The 24,207-nt window shown below is 39.3% G+C and overlaps 1 protein-coding gene across 6 annotated transcripts in view; it reads right to left on the bottom strand.

Moving 5' to 3' along the window:
• TTN (titin) overlaps positions 1-24,207 on the bottom strand; it is a 281,676-nt gene that overhangs the window by 196,513 nt on the left and 60,956 nt on the right. For 5 of the 6 annotated variants that reach the window (XM_082658166.1, XM_082658171.1, XM_082658170.1 and 2 more), the window contains exons 45-63: positions 9,859-10,137; positions 7,505-8,068; positions 6,729-7,010; positions 6,350-6,628; positions 5,653-5,931; positions 5,277-5,555; positions 4,870-5,157; positions 4,477-4,755; positions 4,103-4,384; positions 3,729-4,007; positions 3,336-3,614; positions 2,956-3,234; positions 2,550-2,837; positions 2,146-2,424; positions 1,731-2,012; positions 1,352-1,630; positions 952-1,230; positions 560-838; positions 169-456 (exon numbers count right to left, since the gene is read on the bottom strand). In XM_082658166.1, coding sequence (XP_082514292.1) covers positions 169-456; positions 560-838; positions 952-1,230; positions 1,352-1,630; positions 1,731-2,012; positions 2,146-2,424; positions 2,550-2,837; positions 2,956-3,234; positions 3,336-3,614; positions 3,729-4,007; positions 4,103-4,384; positions 4,477-4,755; positions 4,870-5,157; positions 5,277-5,555; positions 5,653-5,931; positions 6,350-6,628; positions 6,729-7,010; positions 7,505-8,068; positions 9,859-10,137 — 5,622 coding nt within the window. Of the gene's footprint in view, positions 1-168; positions 457-559; positions 839-951; positions 1,231-1,351; positions 1,631-1,730; positions 2,013-2,145; positions 2,425-2,549; positions 2,838-2,955; positions 3,235-3,335; positions 3,615-3,728; positions 4,008-4,102; positions 4,385-4,476; positions 4,756-4,869; positions 5,158-5,276; positions 5,556-5,652; positions 5,932-6,349; positions 6,629-6,728; positions 7,011-7,504; positions 8,069-9,858; positions 10,138-17,202; positions 24,091-24,207 lie in introns of those variants that run through there. The other variant, XM_082658168.1, reaches the window with a different exon arrangement.

Here is a 24,207-nt window from a genome sequence, read left to right as displayed (position 1 = left end):
TATAAAAAAAGTTACTGAAAAGAGGTAATGACTGAATATTTCTTGAACTCAACATATATGTATCTAAAGAAACAGAATTATGGAGACTTTTAAAGGACTCCAGAAAAGAGTGCTATACTTGAAAAGCAATCGCAGAAAAGGGTCAGAAAGAGGTAAAGAAATTCTAACCTTTTACAGTTAAGATGCCACTGCATGCCTCACTCCCTGCTACATTTGAGACTTTGCATGTGTAATTCGCAGTATCTTCTAATTCCAGATTACTAACGTCCAGAGACACAGTGTTTTCATGACAGACGAGCCTGTATTTTGCACTTGTAGTTATTTCTTTTCCATCCTTAAACCACTGAGCACTAATAGGAAGTGAGCCAGAAACCTTGCACTCCATATGAATGGAAGAGCCTAGAACTTTATCCATTTTCCTTAATTTTTTGGTGAATGATGGAGGAATATTTTGATCTGTCCAATGCAAACAGCAAAACACATCCATTAATATGTTGCCATTTGTTTACCAAGGACAATAATATATATAAGGGAAGCTGACTGGGGCCAAGATACAAACCTAGCACTCTCAGGTAGGTGTCACAGCTACTGCTTCCAAAGTCATTTTCCACCTTGAAAGTATACGCCCCGCTGTCTTGCTTCATTACTGACTGAATCCTAAAACTGGCCACGTTATTTTCAAAACTCATTGAAAAATATCTACTGGGCATCATTTGTTTCCCATCTTTAAACCACTTCACTATGAGTTCTGGTGTTCCAGCCACAAGACACTCCAAGGTCACGGGGTCTTTTTCAGTGACATCAACAGACTTAGGTTTCTCTAGGATCTGAGCAGGTTCTGTAGTAAGAATGAAACCGTGGATGAGTTGCATTAATAATTCCATGGAACCAAGGAACTGCTTGTGAAATTGTCTTCACAGAATAACTCTTGAAAGGGATTGGCTTACACACCTTGTACTAAAAGGAAAGCATAACACCTCTCAACTCCTGACTCGTTCTTGGCTTGACACGTGTACCTCCCACTGTGTCCATTATCCACAGATCTGATTTGAACTGTGGCCACATTGTTCACAAAGGAGATGTGAACATTATCATCTTCATCCAGAATCTGATCATCCTTGAGCCAGGTTATAAAAATGGGAGGAGAGCCCACCACAGTGCTCTGAAAGGTGGCAGAACTTTTCAAGACAGTAGTGACGTTTTCTATCTTCTTAGTGAACGAGGGTGGCTCTGTGATTAAAGTAGACAGTGTGAAAAGAAGAGGTATATTTGAACTCCTCCCCATCATACAAGGTTAAAGAGCATTACAGAATTTGTATCAGGTAGCCTGCTCCTTGTGTGTCTAACTGACCTTTCAGAGAGACTCTAGCACTACAAGAACAGCTGCCGCCTTCGTTGGATACGATGCACTGGTATTCACCAGTGTCTGAGGGGTCACACTTGTTGATATTGAGATTAAACACTGACACTCTGTCAGTCAGCGTATACTTTTTGCTGCTTCGAATTTCCTTGTTATTCTTCAGCCAAGTGACTTCAAATGGAGATGTTCCCATAACTTCACACTCCAGCTCCACGTCACTATCTTTGACTACTTCCGCGGGTTTCAGCTCCCTAATAATGGTGGGAGGTTCTAAAGATTCAAAAGGAAGACAGAGAATAGCTCACTCAAAGGAAGACCCGAGGACTAGCCAGCAGCACAGCCAGAAAGGAGAGAAGATGCAATAACGAACCTTTCACTTTTAACTCAATGCTGCAGCTTGCCGTGCCAGCATCGTTACGAGCTTCACAGACATAAGTCCCACTATGTTCTACCCTGGCACCAGAAATTTGGAAAGTGGCTAAACCATCAGTGAAGGAAATGCCATGTTTCTCAATGGCTGTTATTTCATTCCCGTCCAGATACCAAGAGACTCTGATTTCAGGAGTGCCTGTTATCTGGCATTCAAAGGTCGTGGATTGTCCGTTCCTCAGCACTAGGACTGGGCTGGGCTTCTTAATGAAGTGAGGAGGTTCTAAAGATGGGGGAAAACGTGATATTGAACATTTTTTAAACCAAAGACCAATGAGAATCGTTTTCTTAAGCCTCTTCCCTCCCACCAAGAAAATCTAGGCAAGCAAGACAATGAGAAAATGTAGAGACCAGACCTTTGACAAAGAGAGTGGCTTTACTGGTTGCTATGCCAACATCGTTGCTCAGTTGGCAAATGTAGGTCCCCAAATCGGCAGCTTTGGCTGAAAAGAGCTCTAGAATGGTGGAGGTGTCATCCTTCCAAACTGAGCGAGCTGCTCCCGAGTGCAACTCTTTGTTATCTTTAAACCATTTTATTGTCATGGGTGCAGTGCCACCCACAAGCGCCTTTAATTGAACCCTTGTATTGGGATTGACATCTTGTGACTGTGGCTTTTCCAGGAAGTAAGGGGGTTCTGGGGTGAAAGAAAAAGAAGCAAAAGGGGGAAGGAATGGTTTATTTTAGAATGATCAGTCAAGGTAAGAATTAAGAAATGAGAGAGCAATAAGTTCTTGAGAGGCGGGGATAAAAATTGCCAACCTTTGACTGTCAGATGGCCGCTGCACTGGTTGTGTCCTGCCTGATTAGTGGCAGAACAAGTGTAGGTTCCACTATCTGTACCTTCCAGGTGACTGATTTCCAAGAAGGCAGTATTGTCATGAAAAGAGAATTTGTATTTTTCACTAGCTGTTATTTCTTGGTCGTCTTTGAACCACTGGATGCTCATGGGATGTGACCCAGCCACTATACATTCTAAGTCAATAAAAGACCCTTTAATGCTGTCCATTTTCTTCAGCCTTTTGGTGAATGAGGGAGGTATGATAAGATCTATGCAATGAAAAAGAAAAAAAATGGTCAATCTACCAATTTTTATTTTCTCTAAAATTGTAAGAGATGAAGGAGCACAGAAATGCCCAGTTTCTCTCCATAGAAAAGCTGTACCAACCTAATACATTAATGCTAGCCTTGCAGCTGCTCCTCCCGACATCATTTTGGACTTCGAAAGTATATTCTCCACTATCTCTCTTTTCTGTAGAAATAATCTTCAGTATAGAGACGGTGTCAGTGATACTGATTTTGTATTTTTGGCCCAGGGTCAGTTCTTGGCCATCTTTAAACCATTTGGCTGTAATCTCCTTAGTCCCTGAAAATTTAACCTGCAAAGTGGCTGGGTCTCTCTGGGTGACATCTATAGACACAGCCTCCTCAATGATTGTTGCAGGTTCTGTAGAAAACAAGGGGATAGGTGTGGGTTGTGAACTGCTCTGCTGAAAGGCTTACATCTGCATTTTTCCCTAAAACCCATGGCAAACTTTCTGAACCAACCTTTTACTGAGAGTAATGCGGAACATCTCTGTACTCCCGCATCATTTTTGGCCTGACAGACATATTTCCCATCATGCTTGATTTCAATGCCACTGAGGTACAGACTGGCCACATTGTTCTCAAAGGTCATTCTTATGTTATCATCTTCAGTGATTTCATCGTTGTCTTTCAGCCAAGTCACCGTGATTGGCAAGGAGCCCTTCAGAGTGGCCTGGAAGGCAGCGGTACCTCCTCTAAGGGAGCTGGTGCTCTCGATTTTCTTTACAAAAGCTGGGGGTTCTAGTAGAAGAATGAATTCTCAATGAATACCAGCTCTATAGCAAAACTGGCTTTAAAAAAATAAAATCACTGACACTGCAGAAAAGCCAGTCCGTCATTAGAACTGACACTAACCTCTTAAGGTCACCTTGGCACTGCAGGCACTGCTGCCCACCTCGTTGGTCACCCGACACTGGTATTCACCCGCGTCCGCAGCTACAAACCTCAGGATCTGCAGGCTAACCAGCTGATCCTGAATGAAGGTTTTATACTTTCTACCACTTCGCAGTGTTGTGTTGTCTTTGAACCAAGTGATCTCAAAGGGAGGCGTGCCTGCCACCTCAGCCAGCAACATGACATCATACTCCTTCAACACTTCAATGGGCTTAAATTCCTTGGTAAAGTAAGGTGACTCTATAGCGGAAAAGGAATTATTGTGAGTTAATGGGGGTGGAGTCTGTGCCCTGGGCCACAACTTTGGTACCACAAGGGGCAATGTGAACACAAACCTTTGACTATTAAAATGCTACCACAGTGGTCACTGCCAGCCTCATTTTGAGCCTCACACATATATTCACCGCTGTCGTCAATGGCAACATCTTTAAGTGTTAGAACCGCGGTGGACTCCACAAAAGACATTTTGTGTTTGCTGCTCTCCTTAATTTCTCTGTCATTTGCAAACCACATTATTTTAATTGGAGGGGTGCCCGTTACTTTGCAGGCTAGCTGGGTGGCGTCTCCCTTTTTTAACAGCTGTGATGGCTCTAACTTTTCAACAAATGTGGCAGGTTCTGTGGAAGGAAAGAAATCACCCAGAAACGTGAGAAAGAGGAAAGAACTTCTGACAATGGTGGCACAAAGATGTCAAGAAAACTATGCAAACCTTTTACAAATAACTTTGCACTGCACTCCACGGCGCCAGCCACGTTGCTGACTTTACAGGTATATGTGCCTGAGTCGGAGGTTTTTACTACATAGAATTCCAGGGAACTTTCTAAAGCTTCTTTGGTGATATAGCAGTTTCCACCAGAAACCAGCTCTTTGTCACCCTTAAACCATCTGATTGTGAGAGGGGTAGACCCTTGGAAGGTGCTCTTCAGGCAGATGGTTGAGCCGGGCAGAACATCCTTTGATGCTGGTTTAGTTACAAAACTGGGTGGTTCTAAAGAAGGGGGATAAGAAAGAATTTCAAAGAGTTAAGAGGCGCGACTGAAGGGAAGAAGGCTTAATTTGAACATCGTCTACGTAAGAATGAAAGGCACAGTTTCCAGCCAACCTTGCACAATCAGGGCTCCGCTGCAGTCTTTGCTTCCCATGGAATTTGTGGCTCGACAGGTGAAATTCCCTGCATCATTCATGTCTATTCTGCTTATCTCCAGAGAGGCTGTGCCTTCCACAAATGCTATTCTGTATCTGTCAGAGGAAGCTATTTCTTTACCATCCTTAAACCAGGACACCCTCATGGGGAGGGAGCCAGCGATTTTGCAGTCCAGCCTGCAGGTCCCACTAACCACACTGTCCACATTGTGTAGGGGTTTGGTAAAAAATGGAGCAATGTCTCGATCTGTTCACAGCACAAGAAGAGAAGAAAGAACAATGTGGAACAGTGCTCAGTGATTTTAGTTTTGGTTGTTTGTTGGGTTTCAGAGGAATATGGAAGCACAGGTTTCTAAAGATACTAACCTAAGACAGTGAAAGTTGTCTCACAGGAGCTGCTGCCCACTTCGTTGGAAATCTCAAATGTGTATTGGCCGCTATCATGCAGTTCGGCGGAATAAAACTTGAGTTGGGCAACATTGTTTTTAAAACTTATTCGATACTTTTTACTGGCAATCAAAGGTCTCCCGTCTTTGTACCATTTGGGCTTGAGCTCTGGGGTACCCGTGACTGTATACTCCAGCGTGGCTGGGTCTCCTGCCGTCACCTGGATCAGTTCTGCCCTCTCAACGATTTTGGCAGGTTCTACAAGGGTATTAAATAGTTGGAATTCTGAAGTGTGTAGTAAGGTTTCATTTTAAAAGGAAATATCAACTCCAAGTTAAAACGTTCTTACACGAACCTTTAACTATTAGTTCCCCAACAGACGTTTGGCTTCCAGCTTCGTTTTCAGCCAGGCATGTGTATTTGTCAGCAAAACTAATCTGCACATCAGGGATTATCAAGACTGCAACACCATTGGCAAAGCTCATTTTGATTTTTCCATCTTCTTTAATGATCTTCTGTCCTTTCATCCATGTGACAGAAATGGGTTCTGACCCTTTCACAGCAGCTTGTAAGGTAACCGTTTGTCCTGCTAGTGCAGTAAAATCATCTACTTTCTTTACAAAGATTGGTGGTTCTAATTAAAGAAAGAGAGCACCCAAAATTTCTTAATTCCCAAACACTTCAACACCATATGCATTTAAGAACTTTATCTAGATTACATTTATCTATTCCATAGTGTTGGTTAATTAGAAGAAGAAACCAAATTCAAGAGGAATTACAATTCCACCCAAGAGAAAGAAGCAAGGAAGATAAACGGTTATCAGCTGACAAAATCGCTTATTATGTAGTTCACTTTTGTTATCAGAGATTAAATATTTATACTGGTCTCAAGATAAAGACTGGATTTCCCCCAGGGTCCCAGGTCAAACCAAAGGCAAAAAAAATATTTTCAAAGATTAGGAGAAGAAAAGAAAGTACCAGTTTTCCTTCCTTGGTTTAAGAAAGCTATTTTGACAATTTATTGAAGAGATACCAGTTTTTCAAGCACTAACCTTTTAATAAGTGGGTTGCAAGGCAGCCACACTTCCCAACTTCATTAGCAACCACACACTCATATTCACCAACGTCCGCGCTATTAAACGAAAAGATCTCCAGGGACACGACAGATTTCTGAGAAAACAACCTGTACTTTTTACTACTTCGAATTTGCTTCTTATCCTTGAACCAGCGAATTTCAAATGGTCCAGTGCCTGAGATTTCACAGTGAAGGAGGGCATTTGTTCCTCTCACTATATCTGCAGGCTCGAGAGTTTTGATGAAAGAAGGAGGTTCTACAAAAGCATGAAAGCATTGTATAAAGCATGTGTTACAAGCAATTGAAAAGAAAATATTTTCTCAGGAAAACAATGGACTACGACAGAGTAAACAAACCTTTGATAACCATTTCGGCACTGCAGCTGTCACTGCCAACGTCATTCACTGCTTCACACGAGTAATTCCCACTGTCTTCAACTTTTACGTCCGTAATATCAAGGACAGCCTCAGAATTGACAAAAGACATTCTGATTGTGTTACTCTCAGTAAGTTCTTTGTTATTTTTAAACCAAGTAACCTGGATCACAGGTGAGCCTTTCAGCTTGCAGTGGAGGCGTGCTGATTCACCTGGGATCATTAAATAAGAGGGATCCACCTTCTTCACAAAGGATGGTGGCTCTACATGAAGTTAACAAAAATGAGAAGGGAAAAGATATCTGAATCATAAACTACACAAAAGAAAAGTAGACATCATACAACAAAGAGACACATAACACACATAAAATGTCTTCTTGAAATTTCTGAAAAGGCTGTGGTGTACTCAATAGCTTTCCATGTTTCTATGATTCCAACATTTTCCCAGACTCTTGTTTAAAACAAACAAACAAACAAAAACAAAACCAACCAAATTCTACTTATACAAAGAGCAATTTTCTGCAAGAAGATAGTTAAGGATTGCCTAGACACTCGAAGTTCTTAGAAGAAGTTTTAAGCAAGCTTTGTTAATGGCAGACAGTTTTAAACAAACAAGAATAAGTGCATTGTGAAGAAGACTGAAACAATAAAATCAAACAATGCCAGGATTTCCCCAAACCAAAGAGGCTGCTTGGATGAAATTATTTTAATCACAAAATGAGAGAAGGGAGTGGAAATATTATTCACACACTTCTTACCTCTGATAGTTACTGTCGCTGAAGAGGAGCTGCTTCCAGCCTCATTGGAAGCTGTGCAAACATACGTTCCTGTATCTTTTAGTTTGGCCAGAGGGATCTCGAGGGATGCTATTTTATCTTCAAAACAGATCTTATAATCTTTCCCAGGGGGGAGCTTTTGCCCGTTTTTACTCCATGTAACTGTGACTTTTCTGTCTTCATCTGCTTGGCACTCAAGGTGTACCTTCTTATTGACAGCTGATTGCACAGGCTCTAGCTCTTTAATGAAATGTGGTTTGTCGATTATGACCAACTCAGCTTGGCAAGTATCGGCTCCAAACTTGTTAGAAGCCTTACAGGAGTAAACTCCTCTATCTTGAATTGTAAGATTTGAGATTTCTAAAATGTGTTTGTTGTCTGCATCTGAAATCCTGCAGTTAGGGGAAGGTGAGAGGGCCACGCCGTCTTTCTGCCAAATGGTTTCAATCACTGGAGTCCCTGTCACTGTGCAGAGGAACTTGGCTGCCTTACCCACAAAAGTTGTTATGGACTTAGGTCTGGAGAGAAAGGCTGGTGGATATGCCTCTGTAAAAGAAAAGTTTTCAGTGTTATATTTTGTCCCTACAAAGCTCTTGCTGTAATTACATATTCCAAGAAAGAAAAAAGATGAGTAATAGCTTTAGATAGACATGAGACATTACTCAAAGTAGGGTAATGTATGAAGGTGAAAAGATGTGTCAAAGGAAAGGGATGAGAGTTTTTTTTATAGAGGAGCAAGACAGCACTTTAAATGTCTCTATCAAAGGAAAGAACAAATGTTCCTTTATTTCACAACATTGACTCACTATTGCTAAAGCTTTGTCCATTTTATGAGCTGATTAGTTGTTCGAATTATCTGATAAGCAATTCAGCTGGTACGTTAATTCTGCAAATTAGAAGACTGTATGAGGAAGATAAAGAAAATGTACTTGACTTTTCTGAAGAGTAGAGATATTAAGTAATAAAAAGTTTCAGTAGTTTTATAAAGTCTCTCTAACCCTCACGTCGATGACCACTAGCAAATCCTTAAATGGCACAACTTTAAATGTATCCACTAAATCACTCCAAACTTGTAAAAATATTTATAGCAGTAATTTCCCATGTCCATTCTGCATTTGGAAGCAAACATTTAGGAACCTCTCTTTCTGATTAAAAAAAAAAATCCTCCTCTTTCTTCTTTCCTCTTGTGATTTGAAGCTCAAGTGTTAGTCCCATTACTGAACCGGCCTATTTTGGGTAAAGAAATTTCCCGAAGTGTCATTAAGAACAATGCCATGCACTTGGCAGTACGGAGACTCTGATCACAAAGTGAAATCCACTGAATGGGTCACCATGGGCCTGGGGGTGTGGAGTTTCTGATATAAAAGAGTTGTAGAGGAGAGGAAGCTACAGGAAACCCTGGCTTTTTCAAGTCAAAGATGCATGCTGCATTTACCCTTCCCCTCCATGCTGTCATTGAAAAAGATGACCAAGGTAATACTGTAAACCAACTATACTTCAAAAAGAAAAAGACAAAGGGACAGCCTCACCCTGGCATTTCGTGCATGCTTCTGTCAACAGCACAAGTCATTGCTACTTCTCACCCTAAACCATAGTTCATAAGTTCATACTCACATTTTCCCTTTGTAGGAAGAAAGCAAAAGAGAAAGAAAGAGTGAGAGAAAGAGGTAGGAAAGAGTTATTTTTTTTTTTTTTGCTAATGAGGGAATTCAAACTCCTGATGAGTGTTACCTACTTGACAGTCATCCTGTGTGTCCTCAGGAAATGGAGAACAGAATATTTGTGTAGTTACTCTTATTTTTCAATTAGTAATAAAGCTTAGGGTGAGAATCCTAGTTTGTAGTTCTGTACTAGCTCCCTGTCTCTTATTAGGATTTGTTTGACTTTAGTCTTATGCTTTGGCTTTTTTCATTTTGTAATTCTGTTCTTAATTGGTTAACTGGGTCCAAATTATTACACACATTCGGACATCATTTACTTTTTAGTAGCACCAAACTGTCCTGAAATTTTTTATGCTAGAGGTCAAGCCAGACCATTTAATAAAAAGAACAGAAAAAAACCAAAACCCAAACCAAACTATGAGGAGCCACTGCTTGTGTGATTCCTTCACATTGCTCTTGAAATAAAAATTTTTTTTCTTTAGCTGTTTTTAGAAATGTGACTGTAAACAATGACTTCTTGTCTCTCATAGGCTCTGCACTACCTAGCCACTGTGTTACCATCTTGGCTACTGGTCTCTCCAGTTGGTAGGACAAGTACCTCCTGCACCTCCACAAAAAGTAAAATAGGCAATAATATGAAATGGAATAACATCTGTGTCAGTGTATGGCATTTACCTGTCACAGTCAGTGTGGCTGTGCAGCTGACACTGCCATACTCGTTGGAAGCTTTGCAGGTGTACTCGCCACAGTCAACAACCTGGGTTCTCAGGATTTCCAGGGTGGTGACATAATTTGCAGACCGAATAGAACACTTGTCACTCTCACAGATTTCTCGGCCAGCTTTGAACCACTGGAAGCGGACATTGGGAGCGCTGTGGATCTCACAGGTGAATTTGGCGAGGTGGCCCAGGGCTACTTCCTGGGGCTCAATTCTCCTCCTGATCACTGGGGCAGCTGCAAAGGGAAGCAGAGCCCATTAGCACACCTCCTTCTCAGGTACCCCACATTTTTCTTTTCCTTCTAAACTTTGTTGCTGTTAATGGAGTGAAACAGTTGAAATTAGTGAAGTGGATTGCAGCAGTTTAAGACAAGTGACTGGAAAATGAGGAAGATCACTGAAGGCAAAAGAAGACAGCAAGTAGCTTTCAACATATTCAATTGCTACTTTTCAGTGAATTGTGAAAAAATGATTAAAATGATGTGATGCTCTTGGCTTACATGCATAACAATACGATATATTCTTTAAATATACCATGCTGACTAGGAACACTGCGAATAATGTGAAAAAAACATGATCTACTAAATAAAGTGATGAAGTGAAACAATAGCAAAAAAGATAATCGAAACAAGAAACACAAATGGACAATTAATCATGGTTATTTTGAATTTAAGGATGAGACTGGTGATTTCAGGGTAACTAGGTATTCACTGACAGCTTTTTATTACATATCATTAAAGTATTTTCATATAGAAAGAGACTAAAAAAGCATTTATCAGTATTATGAAATATATGGAAATACGTTTCATTTTAAAAATAAGTAGTAGTGTAGATATAACATACCACCCAGTAAGGCAGTAAGGGAAAAGGGGAAAGGTAATAACCATGATTATGTCTGTGATTTCATTCTTACTCTAAATAAACTGCATTCTGGCAATGGTAGATAAGTGAAAATTCAGTGAGGAAACCTAAATCATTACAACCCAGTGAATGTTAGAACTTGATTCACTGAATCCTTAAAATCCAACCTCTTTTGACTACAGTGAGTTTTGCTGAAGTTGCTGTTTTTCCGTCATCATTCAAGGCCTCACACGTATATTCCCCTTGATGTTCTTCTCTATTTACTTTGTCGATCACTAGCATATATGTATTTTGATCTTGTAAACACTTGAACTTTTCATCTGAAGGCACAAGTTTACTCTCAAAATACCAATTCACCTCTTTGGCATTTGTTATGGATGACGCGAGGCTTACGGTGTCACCTTCCTTGGCAATCATGTCCACCAAGGGTGTCTGTACATCAGGACCACCCTCTCTGAGTGAGCTACCCTCAGCCTCCTGTATCTCTACTGTACGAGCCTTCTCAGTACCATCTTCAGAGGATTTCTCTTTTTCCTCTGATGGTTTTGGTATCTCATCCAGTTTTTCATCAGAGACAGCAGCGGAAGCAGTTGTGGCACCCACAGCTTTGACCTGACTTTCCACCTTAAAATAACTTATCTCTTCCTTTAAGACAAGATATTTAGATTCAACCTCTGGTTCGGTGATTGCTTCAACCTTCTGTGGATTAGAAAAAGAATCCATTTCTTCCTGCAAGTCTATTATTGTGGCTCCTTTCTGAATTCCAGGTTCCTCAGCTGTTAAGATGTTCATTTCCTCACATATTATAGAGCACAAAGCCTCCTTAAGTTCAGTTTTCAAGTTAGCCATTTGAGGATCAATGCCTTCAATAGTGATGGCTAATTCTTCTGTTAGAGACTTCATTGAGGTAATAAAATAGGTGCACATAATGCGATTGGGCTCTTGGGTGAAGTCTATGGCCTTGACCTCTACCTGTTCAATGTTTCTTAACCATTCAGAGAAAAGACTCAGCTGCTCGCTGGCCACTGCTGCTTGCAAAGCCCTGCGGATCTGAGTTTTCAGGTTTAACCGCTGCTCTTCAGGAATAGCAGAAAGCAAACTTTCCTTAGAAAGCAGGTCACTTCCCAGCACCTCCTGCACACCATTTATTGCCATGGGCTCTTTTTTATACTTAGTGGTTTGGTTCGGGGGCATTGCCAAGCTGTCAAGACGCTCTTCCTTGAGCAGTACCTGCTTTTCCTCACCTGCCAACGGAAACCTTAAGGACTTGCCTTCCTCAACGCTGGCTGCGAAATCTTGCTTTGCACTGTCCAGTTGATCCACACTTTCCATTAAGATTTCACCTTCTGTGCATGTGTGTTCTGAAGGGACCCGGGAGATCATTATGTCAGGACCCTGGAAACTTTCCACGTGTCCCTCAGCTAAGCTCTGATTCAGGATGAGAGCACTTTGCACCTCTTGCTCTTGAAGGATCACTCTTTGCTCTTCGTCCACTGCGGATACTATCTTTTCTTTTGGTAAAAGTACTTCCTCAGCCACAGAGGTTGGATATGAATGGGCTGGCGTTTCTTCTATTGATGACTGTGGATAACTCCCTTCAGGTTCAGCTAATAAAGTTTGCAGAGACTCAACTGTTAATGAACTAATTTCCTCTATGGACATGGCACTGGGGAAGATTTTTTCAGTATCTGGTAGAACCACCTGTAATTCAGGCTCTTGATACATTAGAATATCTTCTTTGGGGAGGGTGTCCTGGGACTGGACAATCTGCAGCTGTACATTGGGAGGTGGTTCCTTGATAGGCTGGACATGAATAGTGTCACTGATGGAAAGAAGTTCACTGATGCTTTCAGGAGTGGGCATATCCTGCTGTAACATGACTGTGGATTGCAGTTGCTCAGCTATGAAAGTAACTTGACTGCTCAGTTCATTGGTTTTAACAATATGCTCGTAAGAAAGCTGCTGTTTTCCTTCTGCAATTAAAGCAGCTTTCAAAATGGTGTCCTTTACAAAAGCTGCAGTCTCCTGTTCTGAGTCAAGTGCCTCAACTGCAGGGACCGTTAACGACGTCTGGGGAAAATCTTCAGGAGCCTCTAGTGTGGACGTTGCTTTACAGGGGGCATCAGTCATGTGTGTGTCTTCCAGAAGCACGAGCAGCTCTGCGGTACAGGTGGATTCACCCCACACATTCTCCGCTTTACAGACATAGAAACCACTATCTTCTTTCTGAGGGTCATTGACGATGAATGTCCCGGAACCATCAGGATTATGAATGATAGTGTAATAAACATTGGTGCAAAGCTGCTTGTTTTCTTTGAACCACGAAACAGTGGGTGCAGGCTCTCCAAGCACCGTGTACTCAAAGATGGCAGGGAGCCCCTGTGCACAGTGAATTGGTTTTAACTCCTTAAGGAAGTAAGGAGGACAAGGACCTTCGAGCTTTTCCAGAGATTTCTCTTCTGCTGATTCTGGTTCTTGGAGCCCCTCTCCTTTGGAATTTATTTTCAGATAGGCACTACATATTGTCTGTCCATATTCATTACTGGCAATACATGTATACTCTCCCTCATCCTCTAATTTGGTGAACAGAATGATCAAGCTGTGATCATTACCATCAAAAACAAATTTGTAGTCAGCTGAAGGGGTTAACATTACTCCATTAAAGAACCACTGAATTTGAGGCTTGGGAATACCAGTGACAGTAACAGACAACTTAGCCACATCCCCTATGCTTATTTCAGCATTTGACACTTCTTTGATGAAAACTGGGACACTGCCTTCCTTTTTGGAATCGAATTTAGTTGAATGAACTGGAGGTTCAGACAAAAGTTCCAGTGTTTCATTTCTATTAGATAACTGAAGGCCAGAGCTAGAGGTTTGAGGTCCTTCTTCCTCAGCAGACAGAAGAGAACTAGAAAACTCTGTATGGGGAAAAATGATTATTATTTTACTAAAACAAACAAAGAAGTCATCAAAGAATAATGCACCAATTGATGGCCTTCTTCTGTTTTATTCCTGAAATCATTAGATTATCTTGAGATTAATTTATCAAAAGGCACATTTCTAAAATTTTAACCTTAGCTTATTATATTATATGATTATAAATACTGTACTGATGCAACTTTCAGTCCATTTCATTTGTGTTAGAGTTTATACATTTTAAAGATGTTCTTATGAGTTTTCCTTTGTGATACAGTCCCAATTCTAAAGTTTGAGAAACTGCTGGCTGGCTAAATATTGCTAAGCAAATAATTCAGGATCCAAATGTTTTTCTTTAAAACACAACTTTTAAATAAAAATTCCACTAAAAATTAATTAAAAAAGAATTCAGGATCATTTAAATAAATTTCTAAAAAGATCCAGAATTGTTATTTACATTTAGAATTTTCTTGAGTTTAAGAGTGATCTTCATTGTCAAATTGAAGACTGTTTATTTTCAAACTAAAACATCTATGTTCTAGTTACTGCTTATAACTGTTTTCAGTTACTAGAAATGCAAGCCTTCCTTTGCCTGTGTAAATTGCCCTATTACTTCAACAAAGCTTTTATAATGAGGCTTATGTTAAGAAAATGGGAGAATCAGAAATGAGAGAAAACTCCAACATTAAAAATTTAATTATAGTTTATTGCATGAGAAATACCTACACAGTATTATTGAACAGGAAAACAAACAGTGAATAACAGATACTCTTTAAACAGTATCATGGACAGGATGAAAGACGTAATTTGATAACAAGGAATTAGCTTTTCATTAAATTTTTAGGTAAATAGAACAGCTCTGGTTAATAATAGTTTTATTACCTTACCTAGAGCAGTTTTACTACGTATTAGTTTACTTGCATCATGTGGAATAGTCTTATGCTTTAATTCAAATGTATTAGCAGTAAAAGGCAGGACTCCAGTATCTGTTGGCTTATATAAATATACTGGTAAAACTTACCTATAGCATGTAGAATACAAACTCAGTTATTATTATTTCAGTTAGTAAGCTGTAAAAACATTGATTAATTTCACATACTAATGGTGACCACTTAACATTTAATCTATAATGTATCACTCATGTCAGCTTTCCCTTTTCACTTGAACTCCCAAAATATCTGTAAAGGGAGTGAATGTCAGTATAGCGAAAATACCCCTCCTCACTAACGTGTTGAAATATTTTCAATTGTTTTTCCTTTCTTCTAAACATGGTATATTAACTATATGAAAGATACCAGATGAAATTAAAGAGTCCTGAAACATGAAAGGGGTAGCTTAAAATACATGTAGTAATAGCAGCTAATAATTGTTTAAACTCTACTATGCATAAAACAATGAATTCTTTATCCAGCATCAGAGAAATTCACATTTCAGGCTTTTAAGTTATATGCTGTTGAGTCAGAAAATAAAAAATTCCATTTAATTATCTACAACAATTAATAAGTAAGCCAAGGGTGGGCAAGGCTTATTTTTCTTTATTCAGTCACTTTTATTCTGAATATTCTCAAGTGCAATGAATTTAAGACTAACAGAATTCTAATGAGCAAAATCAAATAAAGCCCACCTTTTTATAAGCATAAAAGTATAGTTTTCAGCCCTTACTGCCAATCCAGTATGGCATTAAAACTTTTTTTTCTTTTCTTTCTTTTTTTTAAGAACAGGTTTGGACTATTGTTGTGCTGTATAATGTTTGGGTAAAGTGTGCTTATCATGTTTGTCATGACCTGAATTTCTAATTTATTTAAACATCCATTATGTGACTCAGAGTAGAATAAATCCTTAAGTCCCTAAACTATAGAATTAGTTTTATTTCAGGGATTTATGATGTGATATATGATATATATATTATTATATATTATATTATATAATATATATAATATAATATATAATAATATATAATGATATATATTATGATGTGGTATATAGATATATATCATATCTATAATTATGATCACAGATATTGTCTCCTCACTGGTTGAAACAGAAATGATTGTTTCACAATAGTGTATCTATCTTGATAAGTTATGGTGACTCAAAGAAAGCAAAGCGAATGTTCTTTGGGGGGTGGGGTGGGTGGGGTGTAAGCCTGACTGGTCTGTCTATATCCTACACATTCTCCCAGTTTCTTCTTTAATTTGAAAGGCTTTTAGGGAAGTCCCATTGTGGGAATAAAACATTTGACAGATGAAAGAAGCATAATAAACATGATTGGATATATGGATTCTCTTGAAAATTAAATTTAAATTAAATGATTAATGTTTTAGAATTAAAGTAAAATTAATGTATTTAATATGATGATGTTATGTAAAAATTGCTCAATGCAGAGGAGAAAATAGCCATTAGATGACAGTGAGTAATTTATAGAGTTGGAGGAAGAGAAGTCTCACAATCAAATTACTATATTCTATTATTCCTCTTGTCATCTGTTGCAAAACTGAAATGTATTCCGAATTATATTAAGAAAAGTTACCAATGGGATGACACAGAATCATAGTTGAACAATCACCTCTGTGGTCTTTTGGTCTAACCCTTCGTTTTTAGGTAAGAAAAAACGAAGTTTCTTTATGTTTATTACAGCTTATATGAGAAGATTTAGTTCACAGTGGCACATAGGTATGTTAAGGATTTTGTGAACTTACTATAATTATAATTTTGAAAAACAAAAACAGCCACTTTAGAAACATATATGTTTATACATCTTAAATTTGAATGCTTATTAATTTCTAGTTTTAAAAATAAAATCCAGAGAAAAGGACAGGAAAGCTAATTATCTTGTTATTTGTATATAATCTGAAATACAAATTACCATATTGCTTCAATACTAGAGATGTCCCACCATCTTTTTCTAATTTTAAAGATTCTGAAATTGTACTGCAGTTTAAAATTTATATATAAATGTAATATAGTAGTTTCTTGTCCCAACCCCAGTCCAGTATCAAATTAATGCTGCATTTTACAGTTAATGCTATCTCAGAAATTGAGAAAATGAGGTAGTTCCAAAAGTGGAAAGATATTTATTTGCATATTCTGCAAATGTCTAGGTGAACTCTACCCACCAAGAGATCACCATTGGTCCCTTCAAAAGCAGCAAGAGTTAAAACACTTAAGAAGAGGGATATTAATAATGAAAATATTTTTTAAAGAGCTGAAAATAAATATGAAGATTGCAAGGTAAAACAGATTATAGAGTTAGTTACCAATTGGGCAAAGCTAGTTTCTGTTGCTGCTTGGTTTGTTCTAAGTCTGAATAAATAAGCATGTATTTGGGTGCAAAAGAGTTATCGTTTCCAAAATGACTTAGAGCAGAGAGATTTTACCTTACCAATTTGTCTGTGTGGTCATCTGATATGGTCTTCCATTTCACATTTTACTTGACATACACAGTTTATCTGCTAAAAGAGAATGCATTCTGCTGAAGGACTTTATGGAGTAGAAGGAGGGTAAAGTAGAAGTACCAACAATTAGGTGGCCAAGGAGATGTTTAATAGTGTTTGATGATTCACAGCAGAATTGACACAGGTGATAATTCCACAGTTTAGATAATAGAATATTTACATGTATTACAAACATGAGATTTCCACATAGAGAAACTGTTTTCCCTGGGGTTTTTCAATGTAATTTGTTCAAATAGAGTAGATGTATTTGGAGATTTATTAGAACTATATAATCTGGAAAGTGTGAAAGCATTCAAGTCCATTCTCATCATTATGGGGACACTAACACTTTGCATGAGGAGCTTTAAATTAGGGTGAGCACTGCACAGGCCTCAGCCATGCCCGATTTGTTTGTAGCTACACACCTGTACTCACCTTCGTCCTCCTTCACTAAGCTTGTTATGAACAGGTTGTGGAACCCTATGCCACTTTCCTCGGCACTGAACCTTGTTCCTTGCACCAATCTCCCATCTTTGTACCAGTAAACCGTGGGCCTCGGAGAGCCACGGACTAAACACTGGAAATAAGCTGCTGTCCCTAACGGTGCTGAACAGTCAGAAATACCTTTGATAAACCTGGGAGGCCCTTCCTCCACCTGAAATTCAAAAAAGCTGTCTGAATATTTGCTCCTTAAGACTAATTCTTCCTTCACACTGCTCAATGTCACTTTACTTTTCTTTGACAGCAGAGCCAACATTTCGGAATCTCCCATGGTGAGGAATCCCCGACAGATAGCCTCCCCTACATAATTCACAGCTCTGCACCGGTACGTTGCACTATCGGAAAGACAGACGTTGCGAATCTTAAGGGTGTGACTTCCCTTCTCCTCACTAATCACATATTTAGCGTCATCTGGCTCAATACACATATATTCTTTATACCATTTCACTTCAGGAGTTGGGATGCCTATGACTGAACATTTGAACACAGCGTCTGAGTTTTCTGGAATTCTAAAATCACAAATAGGCATTATAAAGCGAGGAGGCATTTCAAATACTTCTAAGTCAATTTTTAAATCTTTGTCTTCTTCCTCCCTTGAAGCCATACTTGGATCTGCTAAATTCAATGGGAGAACATCCAGACTCACAACCATGCTTTTATGATCAGGAGTAAATTCAGGAACTGTGACTATTTTCACTTGCTTCTCAAATTCTTTAACACCTTTTTCACTTAATTCAACTTCCAGGACAATTTCTTGAGGAGAAGGGGTTCTTGATGACCCAGTGTTTTCCAAATCGAACTCCATGACATGCTGATGTGTTACTGGAGGTGGAAGGGCCACTGCTCTCTCTTTTGGGGGCACAATGTCTACATGTGCAAAGCTCTTTGCTTCCCCTATGATGTTTACAGCATGGCACATATACTCGCCTCCCTCTCCTTTTTGAATGTTAGCAATTTCCAAAGAACACACATTACCCACCCTTTCTATTTTGATTCTTTCATCTGGCTCTAGCAAAGATTTATTTCGATACCATTTCACACCAGGAACTGGAAGGCCCTCAACTTCAACAATGAAGCCCAAGGTTGTGTTTTCATAGATCTTCCTTTTGGTCAGAGGTTCAATAAAAGATGGAGGCATTTCATCGTCTTTTGGTTCAATGGCTTCATTGGGCGTGCCAAAGGAATCAGAACGCCATAATTCATAAGCTGAGCTTCTCTCTTCTGTAGGTGTGTGGAAATGTTCACTTGACGGACTGTCCTCCCTTTCTAGTTTTGATGGGCACCTTTTAAAGATTGCAGTGGGGTTTGGTCCTCCAGTAGAAACAGAATATCTTTCAACAGTTTCTCCTCCTAAAGGTCTAGAATATCTCTCTAGTGTCTCCCCTGAGGGCGTGGAATACCCCTCTAAGGTCTCTCCTGGAGGTGTGGAATATCTCTCCAGGGTGTCTCCCGGAGGTGTGGAATATCTCTCCAGGGTGTCTCCTGGAGGTGTGGAGTATCTCTCTAGGGTCTCTCCTGGAGGTGTGGAATATCTCTCCAGGGTGTCTCCTGGAGGTGTGGAGTATCTCTCCAGGGTCTCTCCTGGAGGTGTGGAGTATCTCTCCAGGGTCTCTCCTGGAGGTGTGGAATATCTCTCCAGGGTGTCTCCTGGAGGTGTGGAGTATCTCTCCAGGGTCTCTCCTGAGGGTGTGGAACACCTTTCTGCTAACTTGCCTTCGGAAGGTGTTGAGTACCTTTCAGTAGCTTCCTCTAAAGGTGTGGTCCTTTCAATAGTCTTACCTCCCAAATTTGTTGAGGATTTTTTAGCTGTGTCTACAGGAGTAAGATACAAATCAGGAGACTTTGGAGTTTCAAGATGTTCAACAGAGGATGGTGGGGTATAAAACTGATCTAGCTCAGAGAGTGCTTCACTGCTTGTACTTCCCACATCAATTGAAATATCAGATTCAGGAGAAAATGGGCGTCCCAGTGATTCCTGTTGTTGGTTGTAGTACTCATACACAGTGCTGAAAGTTACTTCTTCAACCTCCATTGATGTGACTGATTCACTGTGGACAAGATCTGCCTTGTGCTTGGTGTCTGCAGTCTCAGGAACTTCATGCTTTCCAGCAGCCAGTAAGTACTGTGTTAGGGAGGTCTCACATTCCATTACCTCCGTTGTATGTGCCTCATCCAACTTAGGAGGGTTTTCAGAAAAACAAGTTTCTATATTTTCTTTTTCAGTACTGGAGAAAGAAGTTTCATTCTGAACTTGAATTTCTTCATAACATTTTTCTTTTCCAGGAGCATCCATTTTCTCACTTATTTGATCATTTGGATTCCGTTGTTCCTCAGTCATTAAGAATGGAAAGTGCTGACTCAGGGAAATTTTTCTGCGGCATGTGTCTGCTTCCTGAACCTCACTTATGTGGTCTCCCAAAATTCCAGCAGCATATCCCTGTGTCCCTCCAACTTGCTTTTGAAATGACTCCAACTCTGGTTCCAAAGAATGCTCCTCCTCCTTTTTACAAACCTCTATAAGCTTTTCCTCACTTGCTTTTTTCACATGTGAAATGAAACTCCTATCCCCATTTTCCTCAGAAATATCAGTTTTTCCTACATCTGTGGATGAGGTTGAAAGTAGGGCACACGGTTCACTATGGATCTCTTCAGAAATAGTTTTAAGAGAAATATCAGTATTTAAAATTTCTGAATTTTGTTCCTGCTTATGTTTTTCCAAATAAGAGGCATTTTCATCACTACCACTTTTCTCCCTCACAGTCCTATCTAAAAACTCCTTACTGGAAGAAATCTCTGGATTGGTAAATATGTTACTTTGTGCGCTTTGAGAGGTATTCTGTGTATCAGATTGTAATGTTTCAGTGCTAGGAACTTCCTCTTTATATGGTGTTTCCTGCTGTTGCCTAGTTTCTTGCTCTTGAAACTCCTTAGCTGGGTCTCCTAAATGAGAATACATTTGCTTCAGATCAAATACAATGCTCTCAGCCTCGGTTGTTTCAGAAGCAGGATGCTGGGTTTGAAAATAAGCTTCTTCTGATTGATCACTATCTAGTCTAACTTCCTGAAATTTTACATCCGCATTTTCTATTTGAGCATGAAATTGCTTTAGGTCAAATGTAATAGGTGCTTCAGGTTCAGCCCTTTCAGCAACTGCAGATTGATCTATAAGACCTACTTCCTTCTGTTGTTCCCTCTCTTGTACTTTAAGTACCTTATGAGTTTGAGAGGAAAGCAGCTTTAAATTCATTACAATGTTAGATGAATCTTGTTCAGTGTTTGGAGGCATTTCCTCTGCCTGATGCATATTTGTGTTTAGGTTACTTGATCTTGATTTTCTTTGCTTTAAGGGAAAGTCTTTGTCATCAAGCTTCTTTTGAGGAGGATTCACAAATGATTTCTTGGTAGGTCTTTTTTCTAGAACGCCTTTTTCTATATGTTGTAACTTTTCAAATGCAATGATTCTATGCCTCACCTTTTTTCCTGGGTAGTATCTCCCTTCCCCAAAGGGTTCTTCATATACAATGATGGACGATTCTTTTGTATTGTAACCATCAGAAGTTCTCTCAGAGTGGATATTTGATAAATAGTCACTTTGGGCATATTCTTGCACGTTTTCCCTTTCTGGTCCACCAAGTTTCCCCAAATCATTTCTTACCTCTTTCCTAATTTTAACTTCACTGAAATCATCAACAGATGGATAGACAGTCCCCTCTGCTTGGTGTAGCTTTGACTTTTCATTTACATGTTCCTCTTTCTCTTCATCCTGACATTGTATGAGTTCAGCTCGGAGAGGCTTGTTGATTGTTATGGATGTAGAAGCACCCTGCATAAATATGGGCAGTTTTTCTCTAGAAGATGTGTAAGAAACCTGGACTTTCTGGTCTATCTGTTCAATTGTCTCAAGGCTTTGAAAATATTCTCTTACAGAATATTCTTTTATATTGGATTGGGGAGTAAAAGGACCGGTTGGATAATCATGAAAGTGTGCCCTTACAGATTCTCCCTGAATGTGTTGATCTTTGGAATATTTGGCATAAATTCCACCCATATTTTCTAATTGACTATATTCCCTGTGAGTGACAGGTTCCACTGTTAGATCTGAAACACTCTCAACCATTCCTGAACTGTTTTCAGCAACACATTCATATTTTCCAGAATCTTGAGAATTAACATCATTAATATATAACCTGTGGCTACAACTAACTTCTTCAAACTGGAACTTCTTGTTCTGCTTTAAAAGGACTCCATTGTGGAACCATGTCACAGCTGGTTTAGGCTCACCAGACAGTGAACATTCAAGGACTATGGAATCCCCTTCTCTACAACTGGCATGCTTTGGCATTTCTTGCAACACTTCTGGCGGCTCGTTAGTAATATCAGATGAAAATATAAATTTGTGCTTTGGTGACCGAGTAGCCTCATCTTGAGGTGTTGCTTTAGGTTCCAACTCCTCCAGTTGAAACAACTCTCTTGACTCTTTATCCTGTTCTGGGGTAGGAGTAGCTGCCGTTATCTGAATTTCTACAGGAAAGGAAAGAAGTTCTATGTCTGCAGAGGGAGGAACTGGTGGGTTAGCTTTTAACATATGGAGATTTGTTTGGCCTTCCTGTCTCAGAGAAGGAGGAACGCCTTTTGCTTGGTCAAACACCAATGTCAGCTCCTCTTCTTCATCAGTGTAGTCATGCAACACTGGGACCCTATGTGCTTCGACATCATGCCTTTGTTTTGACTTCACTTTAAGTACACCGGTTGTTTTTACTGTTCCGTATTGGTTAAACAGCACACAGGTAATGAAACCTTCATTTTGAGGATGGACAGAAGAAAAGGTTAACGTTGAATAGTTTTTGAAAGTCTGAGTGATAAAGCCTCGATTACATGGGATTGGTACATCATTGTTATACCATGTCACTATGGGTTGAGGATATCCTTGAAAACGACACACAAATTCACAGCTATCACCTTCATAAACTTCTTGAGGTTCAATTTCTTGAAGAAATGAAGGTGGGCAACGTTGTGGATGTTTCTGGAAAGAATTTTCGAAAAATCTTGTGGTTTTTTCTTCCTGTTCAGTTTTGAATTCATCGACTTTTGTGGAAGTGGAGTGTTGAAATTCTCTCAAATCATCTTTTCTTATTTGGTCAATATCTAATGCTTCACTTTCTTGAATATTTACAACTGCACCAAAAGATTCACTGGTGTATGGTATAGTAACTTGAGACACCTTTTCAGGGGTCTCATATATTTCCTCATTCTTACTTACATTTGTGATATCTTTAGATGACTCTACAATTTCCGTTTGGGTCATAAGTTTTTCAAGTTGTTCTCTTGCTTGGATATTCTCATTTACTAGAATCCTACCATATAAATTGTCCCTTGATAGACTTTCTCTTAGGAATGCCTCTTGGCTCATTCTCATTTCAGTCTGGAGGATTTCCTCATCAACAGTAGTTTGAAAGCTTGTGGGAGGTTCTCCAGGTTCTACATTTTGATCCATCAGATTAGGAAGGACCTGTGGATCTTGGACAATACCCTCAGTTGAATTATCTACCTTATCCCTATTGTCAGCTAGATCAGATACAGACCTGCTTTTTATTTCCTCTCGAGAGAACAGAACGTCTTTATCACTGTCTTCACTTCTCAAAGTTCTTGAACTTATTTCAGATGACATATCTAACAAAGATAATTTCTTTTTCTCCATTAACATTTTTCTAGCCTCCCGTAAATGCTGCAACTTCATTTTGGTCTCCTCATCCAGGAAACTTTCACCTACATTAAGCCATCCCCTTGTGTCAGATTTACTTTCTAAATATTCTTCATCATACATTAAATCTGTTTTCCTGCCAGGACTTACTGTCTTAAAGTGTATAGTTCGCATGATTCCCTGTTGTTCTGCGTCTTGTTTCTTGTTAAAGGGAGAGCCAGTAAACCTCAGGTCAACCTTTAATCTATCTTCTCTCCTTTCAACTAAAGCCTCCATATTTCCATGTGTCTGTTCTGCCCTTTTCAGAAATTCTAAATATTTCTCATCTTGCCCTTTTTCAATAACAAGCAACGATGCAGTTGACTCAGCAGACCCTTCACTATTAATTGCTAATAATCTATAACTTCCAGTATCTCTGTCTTGGACCCTTTTAACCTCTAAGCTGGAAGAGTGATGATGTAAATCACTCTTTGTTTTTATAACCCGTCGAAGACCTGTTGGGATAGGTCGATTGTTATGAAACCAAGTCATTTCTGGAGTTGGACAGGCAATTAATCTACATGTAAAAACAACAGGTTCACCCTCGAAAACATATTTAAACATAAGCTTTTGGGTAAAACAAGGCTTGAAATATTTGGGCCAGGAGCTTGTAGATGATATTCTACTTGCATATCTTTTAGCAGCCATGGAGCTGTGATCTATGTCTTCAGAATCTGAGAAGGCAACACGGGTATCTCTTTCTGAATGTTCAGATGCTTCCTCAGAGAACCATTCTGAAAAAAAGTTCAATTATAAAGCATTTTACTATTTTCCACAGTATTTGAAAAAGTTGAAAATAAATGAAATTGCAAAATAGGAAATGAAATAAAGTGCATGCTACAGATTCTCAC

This window comes from Grampus griseus (assembly GCF_964374135.1).
Source record: "Grampus griseus genome assembly, chromosome: 7".
NCBI lineage: Eukaryota > Metazoa > Chordata > Mammalia > Artiodactyla > Delphinidae > Grampus > Grampus griseus.
The sequence above is the reverse complement of the archived record's forward strand: the minus strand, read 5'-3'. Positions and strand labels throughout refer to the sequence as shown.